Genomic DNA, 21,435 nt, shown 5'->3' on the forward strand with positions numbered 1-21,435 from the left:
GGACTTCCCCCAGTGCTGCAAGAGAACTCATTTGCCTACAGACGAAAACCGGGATTTCAACCGAAGACATCTCAAGGTAGGAGAAGAATAACCTTTCTTAAAGCTATTGCTATGTGTGATCAAGAAAAAAAAAAGTGATTTTAATGATAGAATCCCTTTAAAAAGACAACAATTTATCCACATTCACTTAACTAGTCACATGTCTAACAACACACACTTATATCTGCAACATGTTACCAACCCAGTATAATATTCTCATCATTAGGGTCTAAGGTTAATACAGGAGGATCCAAAATTCTGTCCATGGCTTGATCGTCCCAGATTATATTGTCTTCCCATCTTCCATAGACCAGTTCTTCATTGTCGATTGGAAATATTGAAAACCAGGGTCGATCTTCTTCAACAGATGCTAAAAAGCAAAAGGAAGAACACGGCTTAGTAAAGAAATTCCAAGGCCCAGCTGTGACCTGCCTGTGTGCGTCTGCTAGACTACTTCTGAAAACACTTGTATCATGGAAATAAGACATTGCGCCATATTGCAGAAAAACATGGAATATTTACTCACAAGGAACAGATAACTTTCATCTGAAATTCTACTTCACACAGTCCTATAGTCATAATGCTCAGCCTTACCCTGCTGTTCTGGAGGATGTTTCTCCTTCCCTTTGGATGAGATGAGTGAACCAGGTATGGTTGGCTTCTGTACTAGAGGCGTTGGTAGATTTAATAGTGATCCACTCCGATTCAATCCTGCACATAAGACTCATTATATTAGTATATAAGGAAATGCCAGAATGCTACTGACAAATAGGATATCATGCAACTCATGATACCTTGCTGAGCATTGTAGGCAGTTGCATTTCTGGTCATGCTGGAGGGAAGCCAACCTGCTAAACTTGCTCTCTGGGTCTTAGTTACTTTGTGCTTCACATCCTCACCATTCCAGATCACATCATCCTCCCACTGAAGCTGTGTTACCATCAGGAAATGTTCATCTTGAAATTGCGTCTCCGTGGATTCCTCGGGTTTCTAAAATCACGCAAAAATAATAAAATCCGTAAGATGTTGATCGTAAAATTGTGCCAAATTTCAAGGCAGTCTTAAACCATACATCACACACCTTGTCTTTTATCTCAGTGTCGGCGGCAGCGTCATCTTCATTATCCTTCAGCTTAAATCCATAATCAAATCCGCTGCCATCTTCCGGTACACCGAGCATGTCATACCACAGCTGAGCGGGTCCATAGCGCCATTCTGCTACTCTTGGTTTTGTATCTGCAACTTTATCTGTATCCCCAGTGGACTGGGAGAACTTGGACTCCACAGGAGCCATCATGGTGATCTGGAAAAAAAGCAGCAAAAATTTGCATAACTAATTTGCATAACTAACGGCTTCAGCCAAAGGCTAGTAGTCACATCTGCATATTTACAAACATGATTATTTAGCTGCTGCTGCTACTACTGCGAATGCACCCGCGCCATTTTTTTAATCAATGTCAGTTCGCTAGTTAGACGGGACCCGAGGACATCGGTGGAAGAGGAGGCGTGGCTAAAGATGACGTCGGACCCTGAATGCCCTCACCTCATCGTCGGAGAGGCATTGCTCAGGTGGAGGTGGTGGAGCGTATTCATATTCCCAACAAGATTTCTTCTCCGGTACCGCCTCTACTTCTTCACCCTCCTTAGTCTGAACTTCTTGGGATAATTCTCTATGCTTCTTCCTGCGTTTCCGCCGTGCACTTCGCCATACAGACAGGACACTTTTCCCAGGTCCAAAAAGTCGAAGAAAGCGTAAAACCTGGAGGCAGAATAACAATGGTGGATTATAAGAACTAATTCTTCCTATGAGCGCGGTTAACCAATTACATCCTGTACTCTATTAGTCCCAGCGATCTTGTAATAAGGGGTCATATTTATGGAGATAGACCAACAAGATTACAACTTTGTGCTCTACTTTGTACTTAGAATATTCTTCTTATTTTTTGTTTTTAATTCTGGAAAAAAAATTTCAACATCAATTTTAAAGTAAATGCTAATAATGGAGAATACCTTGCCAGGTCTAAACTCTGGAAACAGCTCCGTGACGCTAGGAAGAGGTTTGGTGCCATCTCTTTGCATTATCCCAGCAAGTGGTAAAGTCAACTTTCGCTCCTTCCCCTCACTTTGTCCGCGCTCCTGAGGGCCAATCTCAGATTCGGAATCCGATGAACTGCTGAAGTCCACCTTCTCCAAGGAAGCGGAAGATGGAGCGATAATGGAAGGGAGTATGATTCCATCGGCTTCTTCAGAGGCTGCACAAAACAAGCAGAAATTCAGTTACCTCATCTGTTCAATTTCAGTTTTGTCATAACTGGTCTCTTGTACATGGCTGAGAACTGATAATATGCATGGATATGTGACTATACGTCTGTTTAGTTCCCCTGCAGAAAAGTGACACCTGATATTCATCCAATTCTCCAACCGTGAGCCCTGACTTACAAAGAGTCTGGCAGAAAACCAATGCAACTAATGTTTTTATTTACCTGGATTTTAGCCAGGAAACATGCAGTCTAGCACAAGTAGTGATGTGCTGGATGCAAGAATGGATTCCACAGACAACTAGCCAGGATACATTCGGGCATCAGTTTCTCTCTGTTTTTTGTTTTAAATGTAGATTGTGAGCCCCATATAGGGATCACAATGTACATGACTTTGTAGAAAGGGAGGAAATCCATGCAAACAAGGGGAGAACATACAAACTCCTTGCAGATGTTGCTCCTGATGGGATTCAAACCCAGGACCCCAGTGCTGCAATGCTGCAGTGCTAAGCACTGAGCCACCATGTTGCCCCCCGTTTCTCTCTGATTTTTTTTTTTTTTTTTTTTTATGTAGATCGTGAGCCCCACATAGAGCTCACAATGTACATTTTTTCCTTATCAGTATATCTTTTTGGAATATGGGATGGAAATCCACGCAAACACGGGGAGAACATACAAACTCCTTGCAAATGGTTTTATGCCCTTGGCGGGATTTGAACACCAGGACTGCAGCACTGCAAGGCAGCAGTGCTAACCACTGAGCCACCGTGTGGCCCCCTCCTCTCTGATTTCTCTGTATCAAGTCGAACTGATAACTGGGTGTTACAATTTTCCTTGTAAAAAGGCTGTAAGAACCATATTAGACAATGTCAGCGTATGTAGGGATGACACCCCCAACTTCCTCATGAAGCAAGTTATTCCCTATCCTTAGAACAGGGGATAACTTTCAGAGCAGTGGGGTCAGACTGCACAGACCCTCCTGATCAGGAAAACGAGGAACTTTTGTGCCCTTTTCTGAATGGACCAGTAGTTGGGCAGCGAGTGCACCGCCATATCTGCTCCACTACTTCTGTCATCTTCAACACGTGCATTAAAATGAATGGAGCGCTGCACATGCTGCCCAGCCACTACTTCATTCAGAATGGGGCATAAAAGTCCTGACAATTTAAAGAGGACCTTTCACCATATCCGGGCACAGGCAGTTCTATATACTGCCAGAAAGCTGACAGTGCGCTGAATTCAGCGCAGTCGGCTTTCCCGATCTGTGCCCGGTGTGAAGAGCTTACAGCCCGGTACCGTAGCTCTTCTATGGTCAGAAGGGCGTTTCTGACCATTAGCCAGGAACGTCCTTCTGCCTCGCGGCGCCTATCGCGCTGTGCTGTGGAGCGGGGAGGAACGCCCCCTCCCTCTGCTCACACAGCTCGTCCATAGACTAGCATTATCAGGAGCGGGAGGGGGCGTTCCTCCCCGCTCCACAGCACAGCGCGATTGGCGCCGCGAGGCAGAAGGACGTCTCTGGCTAATGGTCAGAAACGCCCTTCTGACTGTAAAGCGCTACGGTACCGGGACCGATAGCGCTTTACACCGGGCACGGATCGGGAAAGCCGACAGTGCGCTGAATTCAGCGCACTGTCAGCTTTCTGGCAGTATATAACACTGCCTGTGCCCAGATATGGTGAAAGGTCCTCTTTAAGAACAAAACCTGATCCATACCCTGAAGATCACTTACGTAATGGTGTTGGTCCCTTTTCCTCCTCTTTCTTACAAGACACTGGAGGAGGCGGTGGAGGCGGCATAAGCTTGGAGTCAATGTCTTCACAGTCTGCATCATAGTCGTCGTCATCATCATCTAAGCAGAACACACAGTCTATTACAGCAAACCCTAAACTTTGCCGTACAATTGTCTTTATGATAAACAGTTATTCCTTTTATTGATGACTAAACAATAAAAGATCAAACCTGGTACCCTGGCCGATCAGCTGTAATTACCATCTCCTCTACAGAACACATTGCAGGGCTGCTATGAATCCGACAGCATGCAATGTAACAGTGAAGGGGTCATAGTACTCGTATAAACACAGCAACCCCTTCGAGTAGATGATCAGTGGGGGTCCCCGGTGTGGGATTCACAATGATCTTTTATTGATGACCATAAACAAAAAGGAGTTGAAGTAACCCTTTAACGTCACTTAGGATGCCAATAACATTTACCTGCTCTTCGAGAGAGATGGAGACTTCCCATAGCTTGTCTATATCTTCGCGACTCATCTTCTGCCACTTCATTGATATCAGAGTAGTCAATGGCATCATCAGTACTCTTAACCCAACCTAGACAAGAAATCGTAATATACATAAACAATAATGCACACCTTAAGAGAAGGATACATGTAGAGTATTGCCTTGGAATTCACTATTAGAATATGCTCATGTGGAGTTTTTATGACAATTAGGGCTAGTTCACACGTGGCACGGTTAGGTGTATTTTGGTCCTGATTTTGATGTGGGAAGCCGTGTCAGAATAGGGACAAAATGCGCCTGCCACGACTGTCCGCTCCGGAGTAGGTCCAAATGAATGGGCTGCCCCGGGGCTGAATCAGCCACAGAATCCGCCTGAAGAACGGGCAGCTCGCTTCTTATTTCCGTGAGCAGGAACATGCCACTCATGGAAAAAAGTAAGCTAGCGGTCTACATAGACCTCTATTGTGAGGGGGCGGATTCTGATGTGGATTCAGCACCAAAATCTGCCCCCTCTTGCCCCCTGTGAACGAGCCGTTAAGACACATTTTCTTTGTTAAATTCCCTTTCTATTAAAACATCCCCACTAAGCTCATTGTTTTCACTAGGAGTCAGTGATATACGCTCATAGTAGGAAAGGATTCGTGTATGCCGCTACCTTACAAAGTGACTGGATTAGGAAAAACACCACTAGTAAATACATCAGGACAAATATTAGCCGTATATTCATTTACAAGAAAGCTCCACATCTGAATATGACATTGCTGAAACCCATAGAATACTTTAAGCCCATGGCATTACCGTCTTCATCCAAGTTCACGCCTTCAGTTTCTGCGGGATCGTCGACACTGGATGTAATTTCTGTAATAAGATTCCCAAGTCCAAGAGCTCCCAAGCCTGCGAGATGCTTCTTAGACTCCTAAAGGAACAAAAACAGGCAGTTTACAGTCAAAAAGGAACAGTCTGCGGGATTTACATTATTGTGAAGGTTTATTCTTAGAGGACGAAGCATCGCACCGTGTCTGGTGACATCATGAGGAACAGATAGGAGGGGATGGGAAGCAGAATGCCGGGCTGGGCACTCAGATTTATTTTGGAAAGTTAAAGCTGAGAGCTGTTTGACTGCTATGGCCAATCTTCTACTATGCACAGTGGGCATGATCATAAAAGTGCATCGTGTTTCTAATGTGCAATTGTCTGTGGCTATAGTGTGAGAACTGCTTCCAAAAACTGCAGCAAACCATGGAGAAGACTAGTCCAAGGCTCCTTTCATCTGTGGTCTATGTGTGCGCTGGATTTACTGCCCTGAACAATATGCCGGGACACTATAGTTAGCATTCTGCTGGGAGACAGGAATCCATAATGCTAGGAGTCCCCATCCTGGCATGTAAATCCGGCTAACACAGACCAAGTTACATGGATGAAACTCGTATTTGAAAGCAGCCCAAGAACGGGGATGAACACTTCACACTGCAGCAAAAAAACAAAAACAACCTGAATTTGGGTGGTCTTTGTTGTACCAAACCTGCAGGTCTCTTCCATCTTTCATTGCAGAGTCTGAAAGCCATGGGTCAAGCCTGCAGGAATAACTGGCATGTCCCCAGCCTAAGGTGACTCTAAAGGTGTTGCCCAGCTCATTTTTATTGATGACCCATCGCCAGGATACTAGTTATTAATTGTATTATTATATAGCCAACATATTCTGCAACGCTTTACAGACATTGTCAGACAGTGAACCACATTGGGGTCACAATCCTAATGCTAGGATCACACCTGAGTTCGGATTTCTGTTCATTGGGTCCACTTGGGGAACCGAAAAACCCAATCTGCTTAAAAAGCAGTTACCCTGAGGAATCTTGCAGACTCCATAGACAATAATGGGTCCCCCCCAAAAAAAAAATAAAAAATAAAAAGCAGAGTTCTGCTTTTAGGATTTGTCTCTTTGCATTTTTCAAATGGAATGGGGAAGGGAATTCCCAAACGGCTGTCCTATATAAATATGAACCCAGCCTAAGTTGGGTGCACATCAGTGTCAGAGTCTCTGTTAAAGAACCCATCACAGAGACCACCAAAAGTTGTCAGAGAAAACAGTGTCCATGTGTAAGTTCTCCATCAGTATGTCTTTATAGTGTGGCAGGAAAGTGGAGCATGCCAGGAAAGGGTGAGGAGGCAAGCTTCCTTCTGTCTCAGCTAAACGCTCTCCAGGATATTAATGTTCTATGTAGTGCTGAGATTCTCTATCTATCTATCTATCTATCTATCTATCCTCAAAGTAAGTCATCGATAACATTTCAGTGACAGTCTGATACCTGGGACCTCTGCTGATCAGCTGTAGTTATGTTGCACAGTCACTATAAAACAGACCGTGTGCAGTGCAAACTGAGACGGGTTAACAAAATTCACTTAAGGGGTGCAGACCCTGTAAAGAGCTGATCAGTGTGGTGACCGGGTGTAGAACACTCACTGATCTTATCTTTGCAGAGTTGCTGCTTGTTAGGCTGCATGTACACGACTGGGTGCTCGTCTGTGTCTGCAATAGCACGCACAGTAACCCGTTATCTTCTTACGGTATCATACACAGGACGGGTATTATCACAGGCCTGTGTGTGGGACCGTGAGCCTAAGGGCAAAACTCAGGATGGATCTTATTCCAGTCCGTTTTGTGGCCCGCACTCATGAATGATATTATACATGTCTTTGGAGGACACGGATGGTGCACAGATTCATGTGATGTCCCTGCAGTTTTATCATGGACCCCTACATGCATACATGTAGTAAGATCAGACCATCAGTACGTGACGTGATTGTGGGCGAGGGATGAGGTGAACGGCCATAAAAGCTGTCCCTATACACATACAGAGAACACCATAAACACTGAGATCTGAGCAGTCTCTAAGGCAACTGAACTACAAGAACCAAGATGTCCCCTCACCATTCCTCCTGACTCTATCAGGTCTCACCATTAGGTTTAGGGTCAGACACAGATGGCTGCACTGACCACTACAAACAAAACAACCACAACGATCAGCAAAGCCATGGAGGCGCCAGTCACCAGCCCACAAGGCGGCGCTCACCTTATCCAGCACCGAGTCATCCTCCAGCTGTCCGTCTTCATTTATATTCCCGAACAGAAAGCCTGTGATAGAGAACGGCCGCTCCTCATCACTCTCCGAGTCCGACATGATGCACCGGAAGTCAGTGGCTTAAAGCCGGAAAACTCCCGGACAGGAGAAGTGGAACGCAACGGTGGAACGCACGCACTTCCGCTTCCTGTACAGTGTAGGCGCCAAGAGGAGTGATGGGAAAGAAATGGGCGGGGCGTGACTGTTGTGAATGCAGTGGAGGGAAGAGGCAGAGCTGCTGTGCATGTTCTGATACTGTAATGTGCATCCCCTATACTATAGCATATGGGGAGCTCCTGAATAGTCCCAGAATACAGCACCATGTGTATGTGCTGATACTATAATGTGCAGCCCCTATACTATAGCATATGGGGAGCTCCTGAATAGTCCCAGAATACAGCACCATGTGTATGTGCTGATACTATAATGTGCAGCCCCTATAGCATAATGGGGAGCCCCTGAATAGTCCCAGAATATAGCACCATGTGTATGTGCTGATACTGTAATGTGCATCCCCTATACTATAGCATATGGGGAGCTCCTGAATAGTCCCAGAATACAGCACCATGTGCATGTGCTGATACTATAATGTGCAGCCCCTATAGCATATGGGGAGCTCCTGAATAGTCCCAGAATACAGCACCATGTGTATGTGCTGATACTGTAATGTGCAGCCCCTATAGCATAATGGGGAGCTCCTGAACAGTCCCAGAATATAGCACCATGTGTATGTGCTGATACTGTAATGTGCATGCCCTATACTATAGCATATGGGGAGCTCCTGAATAGTCCCAGAATACAGCACCATGTGTATGTGCTGATACTATAATGTGCAGCCCCTATAGCATAATGGGGAGCCCCTGAATAGTCCCAGAATATAGCACCATGTGTATGTGCTGATACTGTAATGTGCATGCCCTATACTATAGCATATGGGGAGCTCCTGAATAGTCCCAGAATACAGCACCATGTGTATGTGCTGATACTATAATGTGCATGCCCTATACTATAGCATATGGGGGAGCTCCTGAACAGTCCCAGAATACAGCACCATGTGTATGTGCTGATACTATAATGTGCATGCCCTATACTATAGCATATGGGGAGCTCCTGAACAGTCCCAGAATACAGCACCATGTGTATGTGCTGATACTATAATGTGCAGCCCCTATAGCATATGGGGAGCTCCTGAATAGTCCCAGAATACAGCACCATGTGTATGTGCTGATACTGTAATGTGCATGCCCTATACTATAGCATATGGGGAGCTCCTGAATAGTCCCAGAATATAGCACCATGTGTATGTGCTGATACTATAATGTGCATGCCCTATACTATAGCATATGGGGAGCTCCTGAATAGTCCCAGAATACAGCACCATGTGTATGTGCTGATACTGTAATGTGCATGCCCTATACTATAGCATATGGGGAGCTCCTGAATAGTCCCAGAATACAGCACCATGTGTATGTGCTGATACTATAATGTGCAGCCCCTATAGCATATGGGGAGCTCCTGAATAGTCCCAGAATATAGCACCATGTGTATGTGCTGATACTGTAATGTGCATCCCCTATACTATAGCATATGGGGAGCTCCTGAATAGTCCCAGAATACAGCACCATGTGTATGTGCTGATACTATAATGTGCAGCCCCTATAGCATAATGGGGAGCCCCTGAATAGTCCCAGAATATAGCACCATGTGTATGTGCTGATACTGTAATGTGCATCCCCTATACTATAGCATATGGGGAGCTCCTGAATAGTCCCAGAATACAGCACCATGTGTATGTGCTGATACTATAATGTGGAGCCCCTATAGCATAATGGGGAGCCCCTGAATAGTCCCAGAATATAGCACCATGTGTATGTGCTGATACTGTAATGTGCATCCCCTATACTATAGCATATGGGGAGCTCCTGAATAGTCCCAGAATACAGCACCATGTGTATGTGCTGATACTATAATGTGCATGCCCTATACTATAGCATATGGGGAGCTCCTGAACAGTCCCAGAATACAGCACCATGTGTATGTGCTGATACTATAATGTGCATGCCCTATACTATAGCATATGGGGAGCTCCTGAACAGTCCCAGAATACAGCACCATGTGTATGTGCTGATACTATAATGTGCAACCCCTATAGCATAATGGGGAGCCCCTGAATAGTCCCAGAATATAGCACCATGTGCATGTGCTGATACTATAATGTGCATCCCCTATAGCATAATGGGGAGCCCCTGAATAGTCCCAGAATACAGCACCATGTGTATGTGCTGATACTATAATGTGCAACCCCTATAGCATAATGGGGAGCCCCTGAATAGTCCCAGAATATAGCACCATGTGCATGTGCTGATACTATAATGTGCATCCCCTATAGCATATGGGGAGCTCCTGAACAGTCCCAGAATACAGCACCATGTGTATGTGCTGATACTATAATGTGCAACCCCTATAGCATAATGGGGAGCCCCTGAATAGTCCCAGAATATAGCACCATGTGTATGTGCTGATACTATAATGTGCAGCCCCTATAGCATAATGGGGAGCCCCTGAATAGTCCCAGAATATAGCACCATGTGTATGTGCTGATACTGTAATGTGCATCCCCTATACTATAGCATATGGGGAGCTCCTGAATAAGTCCCAGAATACAGCACCATGTGTATGTGCTGATACTATAATGTGCATGCCCTATACTATAGCATATGGGGAGCTCCTGAATAGTCCCAGAATACAGCACCATGTGTATGTGCTGATACTGTAATGTGCATCCCCTATACTATAGCATATGGGGAGCTCCTGAATAGTCCCAGAATACAGCACCATGTGTATGTGCTGATACTATAATGTGCATGCCCTATACTATAGCATATGGGGAGCTCCTGAACAGTCCCAGAATACAGCACCATGTGTATGTGCTGATACTATAATGTGCAACCCCTATAGCATAATGGGGAGCCCCTGAATAGTCCCAGAATATAGCACCATGTGCATGTGCTGATACTATAATGTGCATCCCCTATAGCATATGGGGAGCTCCTGAACAGTCCCAGAATACAGCACCATGTGCATAAGGTGTTGTAGTGTTAGTAATGGACAGCACAGCAGCATCTCCTCATGTACCTGCTGCAGAGAGGCTCAATGGAAGGAGAGGGAAATAAAATATATAGTAAAAATGGGGTCATCCACTTTCTAATGTTGATGTATTATCTTTTTAATATTAGATCTGTGACGGTCTGACGCCTGGCACCTCCGCAGATCAGCTGCTGCATGTTTTATATACCCAATAATGTTTCCATCCCCATTGAAGCCTATGGCACAGTAATGGCTCCTCACATTAGCGATGGGAACTTCGGCTCTTTTTAGTCAGATGAATTATTTGGATCCGCTTTCTAAAAAGAGACGTCTCTTTTGGCTGCTGAATGTCTCCTTCTATATTACTAGTGTAGACAGTAAGACAACCCCATTTACTCCTCCTTTTACCCCAACAATATGACCTATATGATAATAAATTGTATTTATATAGCGCCAACATATTCCGCAGCGCTGTACAATTTGTAGGATTCACGTACAGACAAAAAGATATATTAGAAAGAAAGTCATTTCACACAATAGGACTGAGGGCCCTGCTCGCAAGAGCTTACAATCTATGAGACCTGGCTGCTGTTAGCCACAGGACATCATAATATAAGATTAAAATGAGGCTCAGTGACCTGTAAGGGCAGGGTTAGCCATGTGGGGCTGGAATAAGTGGGGTATCCGCTCTCAGCCAGGAGTTGACACCCGTTGTTCGCATCAAAGAGCTGGCTCATTCACTACCTTGCAGCTCTAATATTGCTGGCCCTTACCAGTGGGCACAAAGTCCCGGCATGTATGGCCATATAGGGGGTCTGGTACTTTTCTACAGGCTTCTGGACAATGCAAAACCAAGTACTGCCCAAGGCGCCCATTAAATGGATGTCCAAGAATTTCAGCAATTCCTGAGGAAGGCCAGGAATGTTGAAACATGACAAAACCTCAGGTGTCCTCTGGGATTTCTGAAATACCTGGACAAGCCCTTTAATTGAGGAAACACTTCGACCTTTTCTGTAATACCCATTTATGTAGGCCTTAGAGGATGAACCCATAGGAACAGCGGTGTAGCTTGGGAGGGGACAGCCCAAGGCCCACTGACTCGGAGCCCATCCCCTGCAACATAAGCTACATATACAACCGAATTGGCATCTGCACAACACTGATGCAGTTGAAATGCATAGTATAGGGAGAAAGTCTCTCGCTCCTGCTCTACTACTAAGTACAGGGTTAGGCGGGAAGGTAAGGATGGTTTGAAATAACAGTTACACACTCATTTTTCAACGAAACTCACATTTTTTTTCCGAATGTGTAGCTTGGATGCAGCCATTATAAAAATCAGAGAAAAACAACAGAAAAAAGAAATGAAAACATAGATTACGACCAAACATCGAGGGCTGGCTTCAATTGCTTGGCGCACCCTTTCGATGTTTTCGGCCTCCGTACCGTTCGGTCACCTCCTCGTGCAGTTCCGGGTCTCAAAGAACCTGTTTGTTGAACGTGATTCACCCACTTCATTATCGTGTCAAACTTCAGAACACGACCATGACGGCCAACATTGAAATGATTCCGGAAACGTCTGTGTTTGAATGATAGAACGGCCCAATACAATAAAGGTGTTTACACGAACACACGATGCTCTATTACCACGTCTCCATTGCTACTGATATGGCGGCTACTGACGAGCAGATACCCCCACTCTATATCCACCAAGGTTATCTCCTCCTTGCGCGGCGTCCCATTCAAATCATCCATACTTCCCTGCCTAACCCTGCAGTTCTTAGGCCACAAGCCACTTGAGGCCTACAAGTTACCCTGAGACCTGTGTAGAGCTGGTATCGATCACTATATTGTCACCATATACTGATTATATAGTATAATCTGATTTGGGTGCCCAATTAGCCACGTTCACCTCCTCCCGTGCTGAACCCCTAGTTACGCCTCTGCATAGGGGAGAATTTATTATTTCCTATATGACAAAATCTCATATTCGCAGGATCAGCCTGGAAAACACCTTGGTACTCTATAGACTTTTCCTCGGGACCCCCAGCATTGGGGGTATTCTGGAAGCTTGGCACCTTATGAACAGTGTTATGGGCGCTTTATGGCGTGCATGGAAATATATGGGACCGCAGGCTGGTCCATGGTAACTCTTTACCTATGGACAGTCTAGACATCAATGAAGAATTTGCTAATCTTTCTATGTCAGAATTCTTGCACAGAAGTGGGCCCATATTTGATTCATTTTTAGGCAATGTTGTCACTATAGTGTTTGTCCTTACTCCCTGGCTATGTCCTTTTTGATATTATGATAGCGCTTATATTTATTCATTGCCTGTGTTGTATTATTATGACTGCAATAAAGCTCTGCATTCATTTATAGAGTGTCATCCTGTAATGATAGTGTTTGTCTCTTTTCTAGGCAGAGTCTTTTGCGGTGATGTCACACTATAGTTTGTCATTACTCCTTGACTACTGTGTGTTTTTATGATGATGCGACAATAGTGTTTGCCATAATCCCTTAGCTCTGTTTTTTGTAATAATGACACTTAAGTGCCTTGTGGTGATGTCACAATAGTCCTGTCTTTATTACTAGGTTAAGTTGTATTTGACGATAATACATATAATAATAATAATAATAATACATTTTATTTATATAACACCAACATATTCTGCTGCACTTTACAAATTGTAGGATTCAAGTACAGACATTACCAAGTAATAGTCAGTTCACACAATGGGACTGAGGGCCCTGCTCACAAGAGCTTACAATCTATGAGGTAGAGGGGGTGACATAAGAGGTAGCAGGGGCGGCATCGGAGGTAGCATTGCTTATACAATGGTCCAGACATTTTTGCAATAGAGGTTACTGTCATTACACAAATAAAGCTGTATGAGCCGTCTCCAGTCAGTGTCCTTTAACGTGCAGGCGCCTGGACATATAGAGTTACAGTCCGATATGGAATCATATCCTGTGGAGTAATGCAGGAGTGTGAACAGAGGAGGGTTTATTACAAAATAGCAGTAACATAATTTTTCTGTGAAAACTTAAAATTGAATGTGTAAAGTGACAAAAATGTTTAGATTTGATTTTACTTCCGAAGGTATTCCAGTCCAGGAATTGGACTCTATTCAACAGTTCTTTTGCCTTTTTGGTTTTGCCTTATGAACCTCATTTTATTTTTTCACCCTACAAGCTCTCTGTGGGATTGAGGACAAGGGATTGGGCTGGCCTCTGCATTACCTCAATACTGTGAGCCTATAACTAAAATGTTGTTCATTACTGATGTTTTTTGGGTCATTTCTTCATTGGCACAGAGCAACATGATCTCCTCAAGTAATTTGATATATTCAAACTGATCCACGATTCCTCAGATGAGATAAACAGACCCAGCATCATGTTATCAGAAATATCTCCATATCATGATTTTTGCAAAATTGTGCTATAATAGCTTCATAGTTACTGTGCCTTGAATTCGGTGCTTCGGGGTCGTTTCACATACTGTCTCCAGTCACTAGACTGAAAAAGAACAATTTTGCTTTCATCGATCCACAAAATGTTGCACCATTTCTCTTTGGGCCAGTAAATGTGTTCCTTGTCAAATTTTTCGGGATGTCTTTTTTCTACAGGAATTTGGAGGAAGTTATACTTTGGATTCACTTAAAGAGGACCTTTCATGGTTTGGGGCACAGGCTCTATATACTGCTGAATTCAGCGCACTGTCGGCTTTCCCAATCTGTACTCCGGGTGACGAGCTATTGGACCCGGTACCGTAGCTCTTCACAGTCAGAAGGGCGTTCCTGACACTCTGTCAGAAACGTCCTTCTGTACAGCAGCACCAATAGCGCTGTGCTCTGAGACCGGGAGGAACGCCCCCTCCCTCTGCTCACAGTGCTCATCTATAGACAAGTATTATCGGGAGGGGAGGGGGCGTTCCTCCCCGCTCACACTGTACAGCGCTATTGGAGCTGCTGTGAAGAAGGACGTTCCTGACAGACTGTCAGGAACGCCCTTCTGACTGTGAAGAGCTACGGTACCAGGACCGAAAGCTCTTCACCCGGGGCACAGATCGGGAAAGCCTGAATTCAGCGCACTGTTGGCTTTCCAGTAGTATATACAGTAGAACTGCCTGTGCACCAAACCATGGAAGGTCCTCTTTAATGGATTGTAGCAGTACTCACTAGTAATGTCACATCTTCTAATAGTAACAGTACACTTACAAGTAAATAATTTGCTATGTAGAAATATCAGTCCTTCTAAAAACATTGATTTATGATGTTGCAAGTGTATGTTACATACACTACTGTATGTGCAGAACACTGCTCTGTAGGGAAATGTGACCTTGTTCACATGTCAGTGTCTTGGTTAATGATTTGCATCCCTGATTATGAGACGCAACCAGGGGTAAAGACTACATAGAGTCTTCTGCAATGGAAAGAAATATTTACACCTATTCTGTATTTTCAGCATGCTCCTGGTCTTGGCAAACAATTAATGATGTAAAACACAGACCTGTGAATAAGGCCTTATACAGTGTAATCATAGCTTCAATTTTTTTTTCATGTAGGGACCCCACTTTTTCCATTGACTGTGGTGGTCACAAGACATTACTCCTTTTGCCCTATTAGGACAACCATCTTATCCCGGGTCCTGGTGACAGAGTCCGTTTATCAACCCAGTTACGTAGAAAGATACGTTTTCCCCTTGAGAAGTGGTGGAACAGTTGCAGACATATTAGCATTTTTGTCAATATGAAAATCAGCTCTTTGGAGCACCGAGGGTGTTGTCATTGCTCCAAAGAGGTAATGCTCATGTTCCATATTTGTGCAGCAACAAAAATGTCAATCTCTCTGTAACGGAGACGCCAATACACAAGGGGAAAACACTTTGTAACCTTTGTATCTGGTGACAGACTCACTTTAAAGAGAGTCTACAACGACCGACTTACTTTGCGGTTACAAAAATTCTTTAAAAATTCTTTTTATTCTAATTCTTTATAAATATCCTACAATATGTCAAATGATTTCTGCACTAAGAGACACAATCTATGAAGACTGTCTCTAGTGGAAAGAACCATTGTTTAACACAAAAATACAGAATAAGATTTTTACTGCTCTCATTTACATTCATGTAATATCTTACTGCTTCATGTAAGTGCATGGCCATAGAATCCTATCACTAACAGAACAAGATTTATAGGGCTGGGAGAAATAAAGGACATAGGAAACCCAAATATTCGCCGTATTAAAGAATAAATTCTATAAGATATCTCCTAATAAAGAATATAGTGACAAAGAGCAATATATGGCTAATGGTGTCATTGGTATTCTCGCTGTCTGTCATGCTGGGATTACGCAATCGCACATTACTCATGGCAGTAAATAGACGCTTTGTGCTCTTTGCTGCCAAAGGCTTTCAATGGGATATTCTTTAGGAGAAGCAGCGATACTGTCCCCTCTTCATTATTATTCAATCTATCCTCGATCTTTCAATAAGAGCTGTAAATCGGAGCCTGTTTGCCGCGGCTTTCTTCATTTGTAAATGGAAGCAGCAATTTAGGCTTCGTAGATTTTTCTACTTTTTGTCAAATAAATAAATTATTAAAAAAAAAAAAAATACATGAAGGCAGTAAATATTGAATTCCATGCTTGAGTCATGAGTAAGGGTGCAGTTACACATACAGATATCAATCATCCAGCGAAGGTCACCCCCGATAACTGATTTGATTTTGGTCACGTTGGTTATTTTGGTTCAGTTCTTACAATATTTGTCAGGTTCCGCCCGCAGTTTCATTCGGACCAAATACATCCCAATTGAAATTGATATTCTTATATAATGCAGTCTCTTCAGACCCGGAGTATGATTAGTGGAGATCCAGGGGAGGTGATCAAACATGGGAAAAAAAACTGTTAGGCTGTGGTTTTTGGACGTGGAATCCGCCTCAAAATCCGCCTGCCAAACCAGCTCCCATTGACTTCACTGGGAGCCGCTCGCTTCTTTTTTCTGCTAGCTACTAGCGGAAAAAAGAAGCGACATGACTAGAGATGAGCGAACAGTGTTCTATCGAACTCATGTTCGATCGGATATTAGGCTGTTCGGCATGTTCGAATCGAATCGAACACCGCGTGGTAAAGTGCGCCATTACTCGATTCCCCTCCCACCTTCCCTGGCGCCTTTTTTGCTCCAATAACAGCGCAGGGTAGGTGGGACAGGAACTACGACACCGGTGACGTTGAGAAAAGTAGGCAAAACCCATTGGCTGCCGAAAACATGTGACCTCTAATTTAAAAGAACAGCGCCGCCCAGGTTCGCGTCATTCTGAGCTTGCAATTCACCGAGGACGGAGGTTTCCGTCCAGCTAGCTAGGGCTTAGATTCTGGGTAGGCAGGGACAGGCTAGGATAGGAAGGAGAAGACAACCAACAGCTCTTGTAAGAGCTAAATTCCAGGGAGAAGCTTGTCAGTGTAACGTGGCACTGACGGGCTCAATCGCCGCAACCCAGCTTTCCCAGGATCCTGAATGGAATACACTGTCAGTGTATTCCCGTATACCCGATATATACCCCGATACCCGTTCCAACGGTGTGCCCCCCCACCTTCACCCCAGAAATACCCTGCAAGTCCCCTAGCAATAGAATTGGGGCTATATACACCCACAATTTTTACTACTGGTATACAGTGCCATTGTCTGACTGGGAATTCAAAGAATATATTGGGAATACAAATACCCTCATTTCTTGCTACTGCCATATAGTGCCAGTGTCTGACTGGTAATTCAAAGAATATATTGGGGTTACGTGCACCCACAATTTTTACTACTGGTATACAGTACCATTGTCTGACTGGGAATTCAAAGAATATATTGGGGTTATAAATACCCTCATTTCTTGCTACTGCCATATAGTGCCATTTTCTGACTGGTAATTCAAAGAATATATTGGGGTTACGTGCACCCACAATTTTTACTACTGGTATACAGTGCCATTGTCTGACTGGGAATTCAAAGAGTATATTGGGAATACAAATACCCTCATTTCTTGCTACTGCCATATAGTGCCAGTGTCTGACTGGGAATTCAAAGAATATATTGGGGTTACGTGCACCCACAATTTTTACTACTGGTATACAGTGCCATTGTCTGACTGGGAATTCAAAGAATATATTGGGAATACAAATACCCTCATTTCTTGCTACTGCCATATAGTGCCAGTTTCTGACTGGTAATTCAAAGAATATATTGGGGTTACGTGCACCCACAATTTTTACTACTGGTATACAGTGCCATTGTCTGACTGGGAATTCAAAGAATATATTGGGGTTATAAATACCCTCATTTCTTGCTACTGCCATATAGTGCCAGTTTCTGACTGGTAATTCAAAGAATATATTGTGGTTACGTGCACCCACAATTTTTACTACTGGTATACAGTGCCATTGTCTGACTGGGAATTCAAAGAGTATATTGGGAATACAAATACCCTCATTTCTTGCTACTGCCATATAGTGCCAGTGTCTGACTGGGAATTCAAAGAATATATTGGGGTTACGTGCACCCACAATTTTTACTACTGGTATACAGTGCCATTGTCTGACTGGGAATTCAAAGAATATATTGGGGTTATAAATACCCTCATTTCTTGCTACTGCCATATAGTGCCAGTTTCTGACTGGTAATTCAAAGAATATATTGGGGTTACGTGCACCCACAATTTTTACTACTGGTATACAGTGCCATTGTCTGACTGGGAATTCAAAGAATATATTGGGAATACAAATACCCTCATTTCTTGCTACTGCCATATAGTGCCAGTGTCTGACTGGGAATTCAAAGAATATATTGGGGTTACGTGCACCCACAATTTTTACTACTGGTATACAGTGCCATTGTCTGACTGGGAATTCAAAGAATATATTGGGAATACAAATACCCTCATTTCTTGCTACTGCCATATAGTGCCAGTGTCTGACTGGGAATTCAAAGAATATATTGGGAATACAAATACCCTCATTTCTTGCTACTGCCATATAGTGCCAGTTTCTGACTGGTAATTCAAAGAATATATTGGGGTTACGTGCACCCACAATATTTACTACTGGTATACAGTGCCATTGTCTGACTGGGAATTCAAAGAATATATTGGGGTTATAAATACCCTCATTTCTTGCTACTGCCATATAGTGCCAGTTTCTGACTGGTAATTCAAAGAATATATTGTGGTTACGTGCACCCACAATTTTTACTACTGGTATACAGTGCCATTGTCTGACTGGGAATTCAAAGAGTATATTGGGAATACAAATACCCTCATTTCTTGCTACTGCCATATAGTGCCAGTGTCTGACTGGGAATTCAAAGAATATATTGGGGTTACGTGCACCCACAATTTTTACTACTGGTATACAGTGCCATTGTCTGACTGGGAATTCAAAGAGTATATTGGGAATACAAATACCCTCATTTCTTGCTACTGCCATATAGTGCCAGTGTCTGACTGGGAATTCAAAGAATATATTGGGGTTACGTGCACCCACAATTTTTACTACTGGTATACAGTGCCATTGTCTGACTGGGAATTCAAAGAATATATTGGGGTTATAAATACCCTCATTTCTTGCTACTGCCATATAGTGCCAGTTTCTGACTGGTAATTCAAAGAATATATTGGGGTTACGTGCACCCACAATTTTTACTACTGGTATACAGTGCCATTGTCTGACTGGGAATTCAAAGAGTATATTGGGAATACAAATACCCTCATTTCTTGCTACTGCCATATAGTGCCAGTGTCTGACTGGGAATTCAAAGAATATATTGGGGTTACGTGCACCCACAATTTTTACTACTGGTATACAGTGCCATTGTCTGACTGGGAATTCAAAGAATATATTGGGAATACAAATACCCTCATTTCTTGCTACTGCCATATAGTGCCAGTGTCTGACTGGGAATTCAAAGAATATATTGGGGTTACGTGCACCCACAATTTTTACTACTGGTATACAGTGCCATTGTCTGACTGGGAATTCAAAGAATATATTGGGAATACAAATACCCTCATTTCTTGCTACTGCCATATAGTGCCAGTGTCTGACTGGGAATTTAAAGAATATATTGGGAATACAAATACCCTCATTTCTTGCTACTGCCATATAGTGCCAGTTTCTGACTGGTAATTCAAAGAATATATTGGGGTTACGTGCACCCACAATTTTTACTACTGGTATACAGTGCCATTGTCTGACTGGGAATTCAAAGAATATATTGGGGTTACGTGCACCCACAATTTTTACTACTGGTATACAGTGCCAATTTCTAACTAGGAATTCAAAATGCGCAAGGCTCCCGGAAAGGGACGTGGACGAGGCCGTGGGCGAGGTCGGGGGAATGGTTCTGGGGAGCAAGGTAGCAGTGAAGCCACAGGGCGTCCCGTGCCTACTCCTGTGGGGCAGCAAGCATTGCGCCACTCCACAGTGCCAGGGTTGCTTGCCACATTAACTAAACTGCAGGGTACAAACCTTAGTAGGCCCGAGAACCAGGAACAGGTCTTGCAATGGCTGTCAGAGAACGCTTACAGCACATTGTCCAGCAGCCAGTCAGACTCTGCCTCCTCTCCTCCTATTACCCAACAGTCTTGTCTTCCTTCCTCCCAAAATTCCGAAGCTTTACAGAACAATAACCCAAACTGTCCCTGCTCCCCAGAGCTGTTCTCCGCTCCTTTCATTGTCCCTCAACCTGCCTCTCCACGTCACGATTCCACGAACCTAACAGAGGAGCATCTGTGTCCAGATGCTCAAACACTAGAGTCTCCTCCATCTCCGTTCGATTTGGTGGTGGATGACCAGCAACCCACCCTCATCGACGATGATGTGACGCAGTTGCCGTCAGGGCATCCAGTTGACCGGCGCATTGTGCGGGAGGAGGAGATGAGACAGGAGTTGGAAGAGGAAGTGGTGGATGATGAGGACACTGACCCGACCTGGACAGGGGGGATGTCAAGCGGGGAAAGTAGTGTGGATGTTGAGGCAGGTGCAGCACCAAAAAGGGTAGCTAGAGGCAGAGGCAGAGGTCAGCAGCTTAGGCGAAGCCAGGCCACACCCGGAATCTCCCAAGATGTTCCAGTTCGTACCCAGCCCCGAAAAACTCCCACCTCGAGGGCACGTTTCTCGAAGGTGTGGAGTTTTTTCAAGGAATGCGCCGAGGACAGATATAGTGTTGTCTGCACAATTTGCCTCTCGAAATTGATTAGGGGCTCTGAGAAGAGCAACCTGTCCACCACTTCAATGCGCCGTCATTTGGAATCCAAGCACTGGAATCAGTGGCAGGCAGCAACGGCAGGACAAAGGCCGCCTGCCGTTCACGCCACTGCCACTGCCTCTGCCACTGCCTCTGCCTCTGCCACTGCCACTGCTGACTGTGCTGGCGATGCACTCCAGAGGACGAGCCAGGACACCACTTCATCTGCCTCCGCCACTTTGTTGACTTCTACCTCATCCTCCCCTGGTCCTGTCTTATCTCCTTCTCCTGCACCATCAAAGGCACCATCAGGCGTTTCTTTACAACAACCCACCATCTCTCAGACATTGGAGCGGCGGCAGAAATACACTGCTAACCACCCACACGCGCAAGCCTTGAACGCCAACATCGCTAAACTGCTGGCCCAGGAGATGTTGGCGTTCCGGCTTGTTGAAACTCCCGC

General features: G+C 44.2%; 1 protein-coding gene across 2 annotated transcripts in view; it reads right to left on the reverse strand.

The window, feature by feature from the left end:
* The window catches only part of TAF1 (TATA-box binding protein associated factor 1), a 29,447-nt gene extending 21,726 nt beyond the window's left edge, over nt 1-7,721 (reverse strand). For both annotated transcript variants that reach the window (XM_075259346.1, XM_075259345.1), the window contains exons 1-10: nt 7,607-7,721; nt 5,334-5,451; nt 4,509-4,625; nt 4,027-4,146; nt 2,050-2,291; nt 1,583-1,798; nt 1,121-1,342; nt 834-1,029; nt 634-750; nt 242-409 (exon numbers count right to left, since the gene is read on the reverse strand). In XM_075259346.1, the coding sequence (XP_075115447.1) occupies nt 242-409; nt 634-750; nt 834-1,029; nt 1,121-1,342; nt 1,583-1,798; nt 2,050-2,291; nt 4,027-4,146; nt 4,509-4,625; nt 5,334-5,451; nt 7,607-7,714 (1,624 nt within the window). In that variant the 5' untranslated portion in view covers nt 7,715-7,721. The remainder of the gene's footprint in view (nt 1-241; nt 410-633; nt 751-833; nt 1,030-1,120; nt 1,343-1,582; nt 1,799-2,049; nt 2,292-4,026; nt 4,147-4,508; nt 4,626-5,333; nt 5,452-7,606) is intronic.
* Between the last annotated feature and the right edge of the window lie 13,714 nt (nt 7,722-21,435).

Source organism: Leptodactylus fuscus, chromosome 11 (assembly GCF_031893055.1).
Source record: "Leptodactylus fuscus isolate aLepFus1 chromosome 11, aLepFus1.hap2, whole genome shotgun sequence".
Classification (NCBI taxonomy): domain Eukaryota; kingdom Metazoa; phylum Chordata; class Amphibia; order Anura; family Leptodactylidae; genus Leptodactylus; species Leptodactylus fuscus.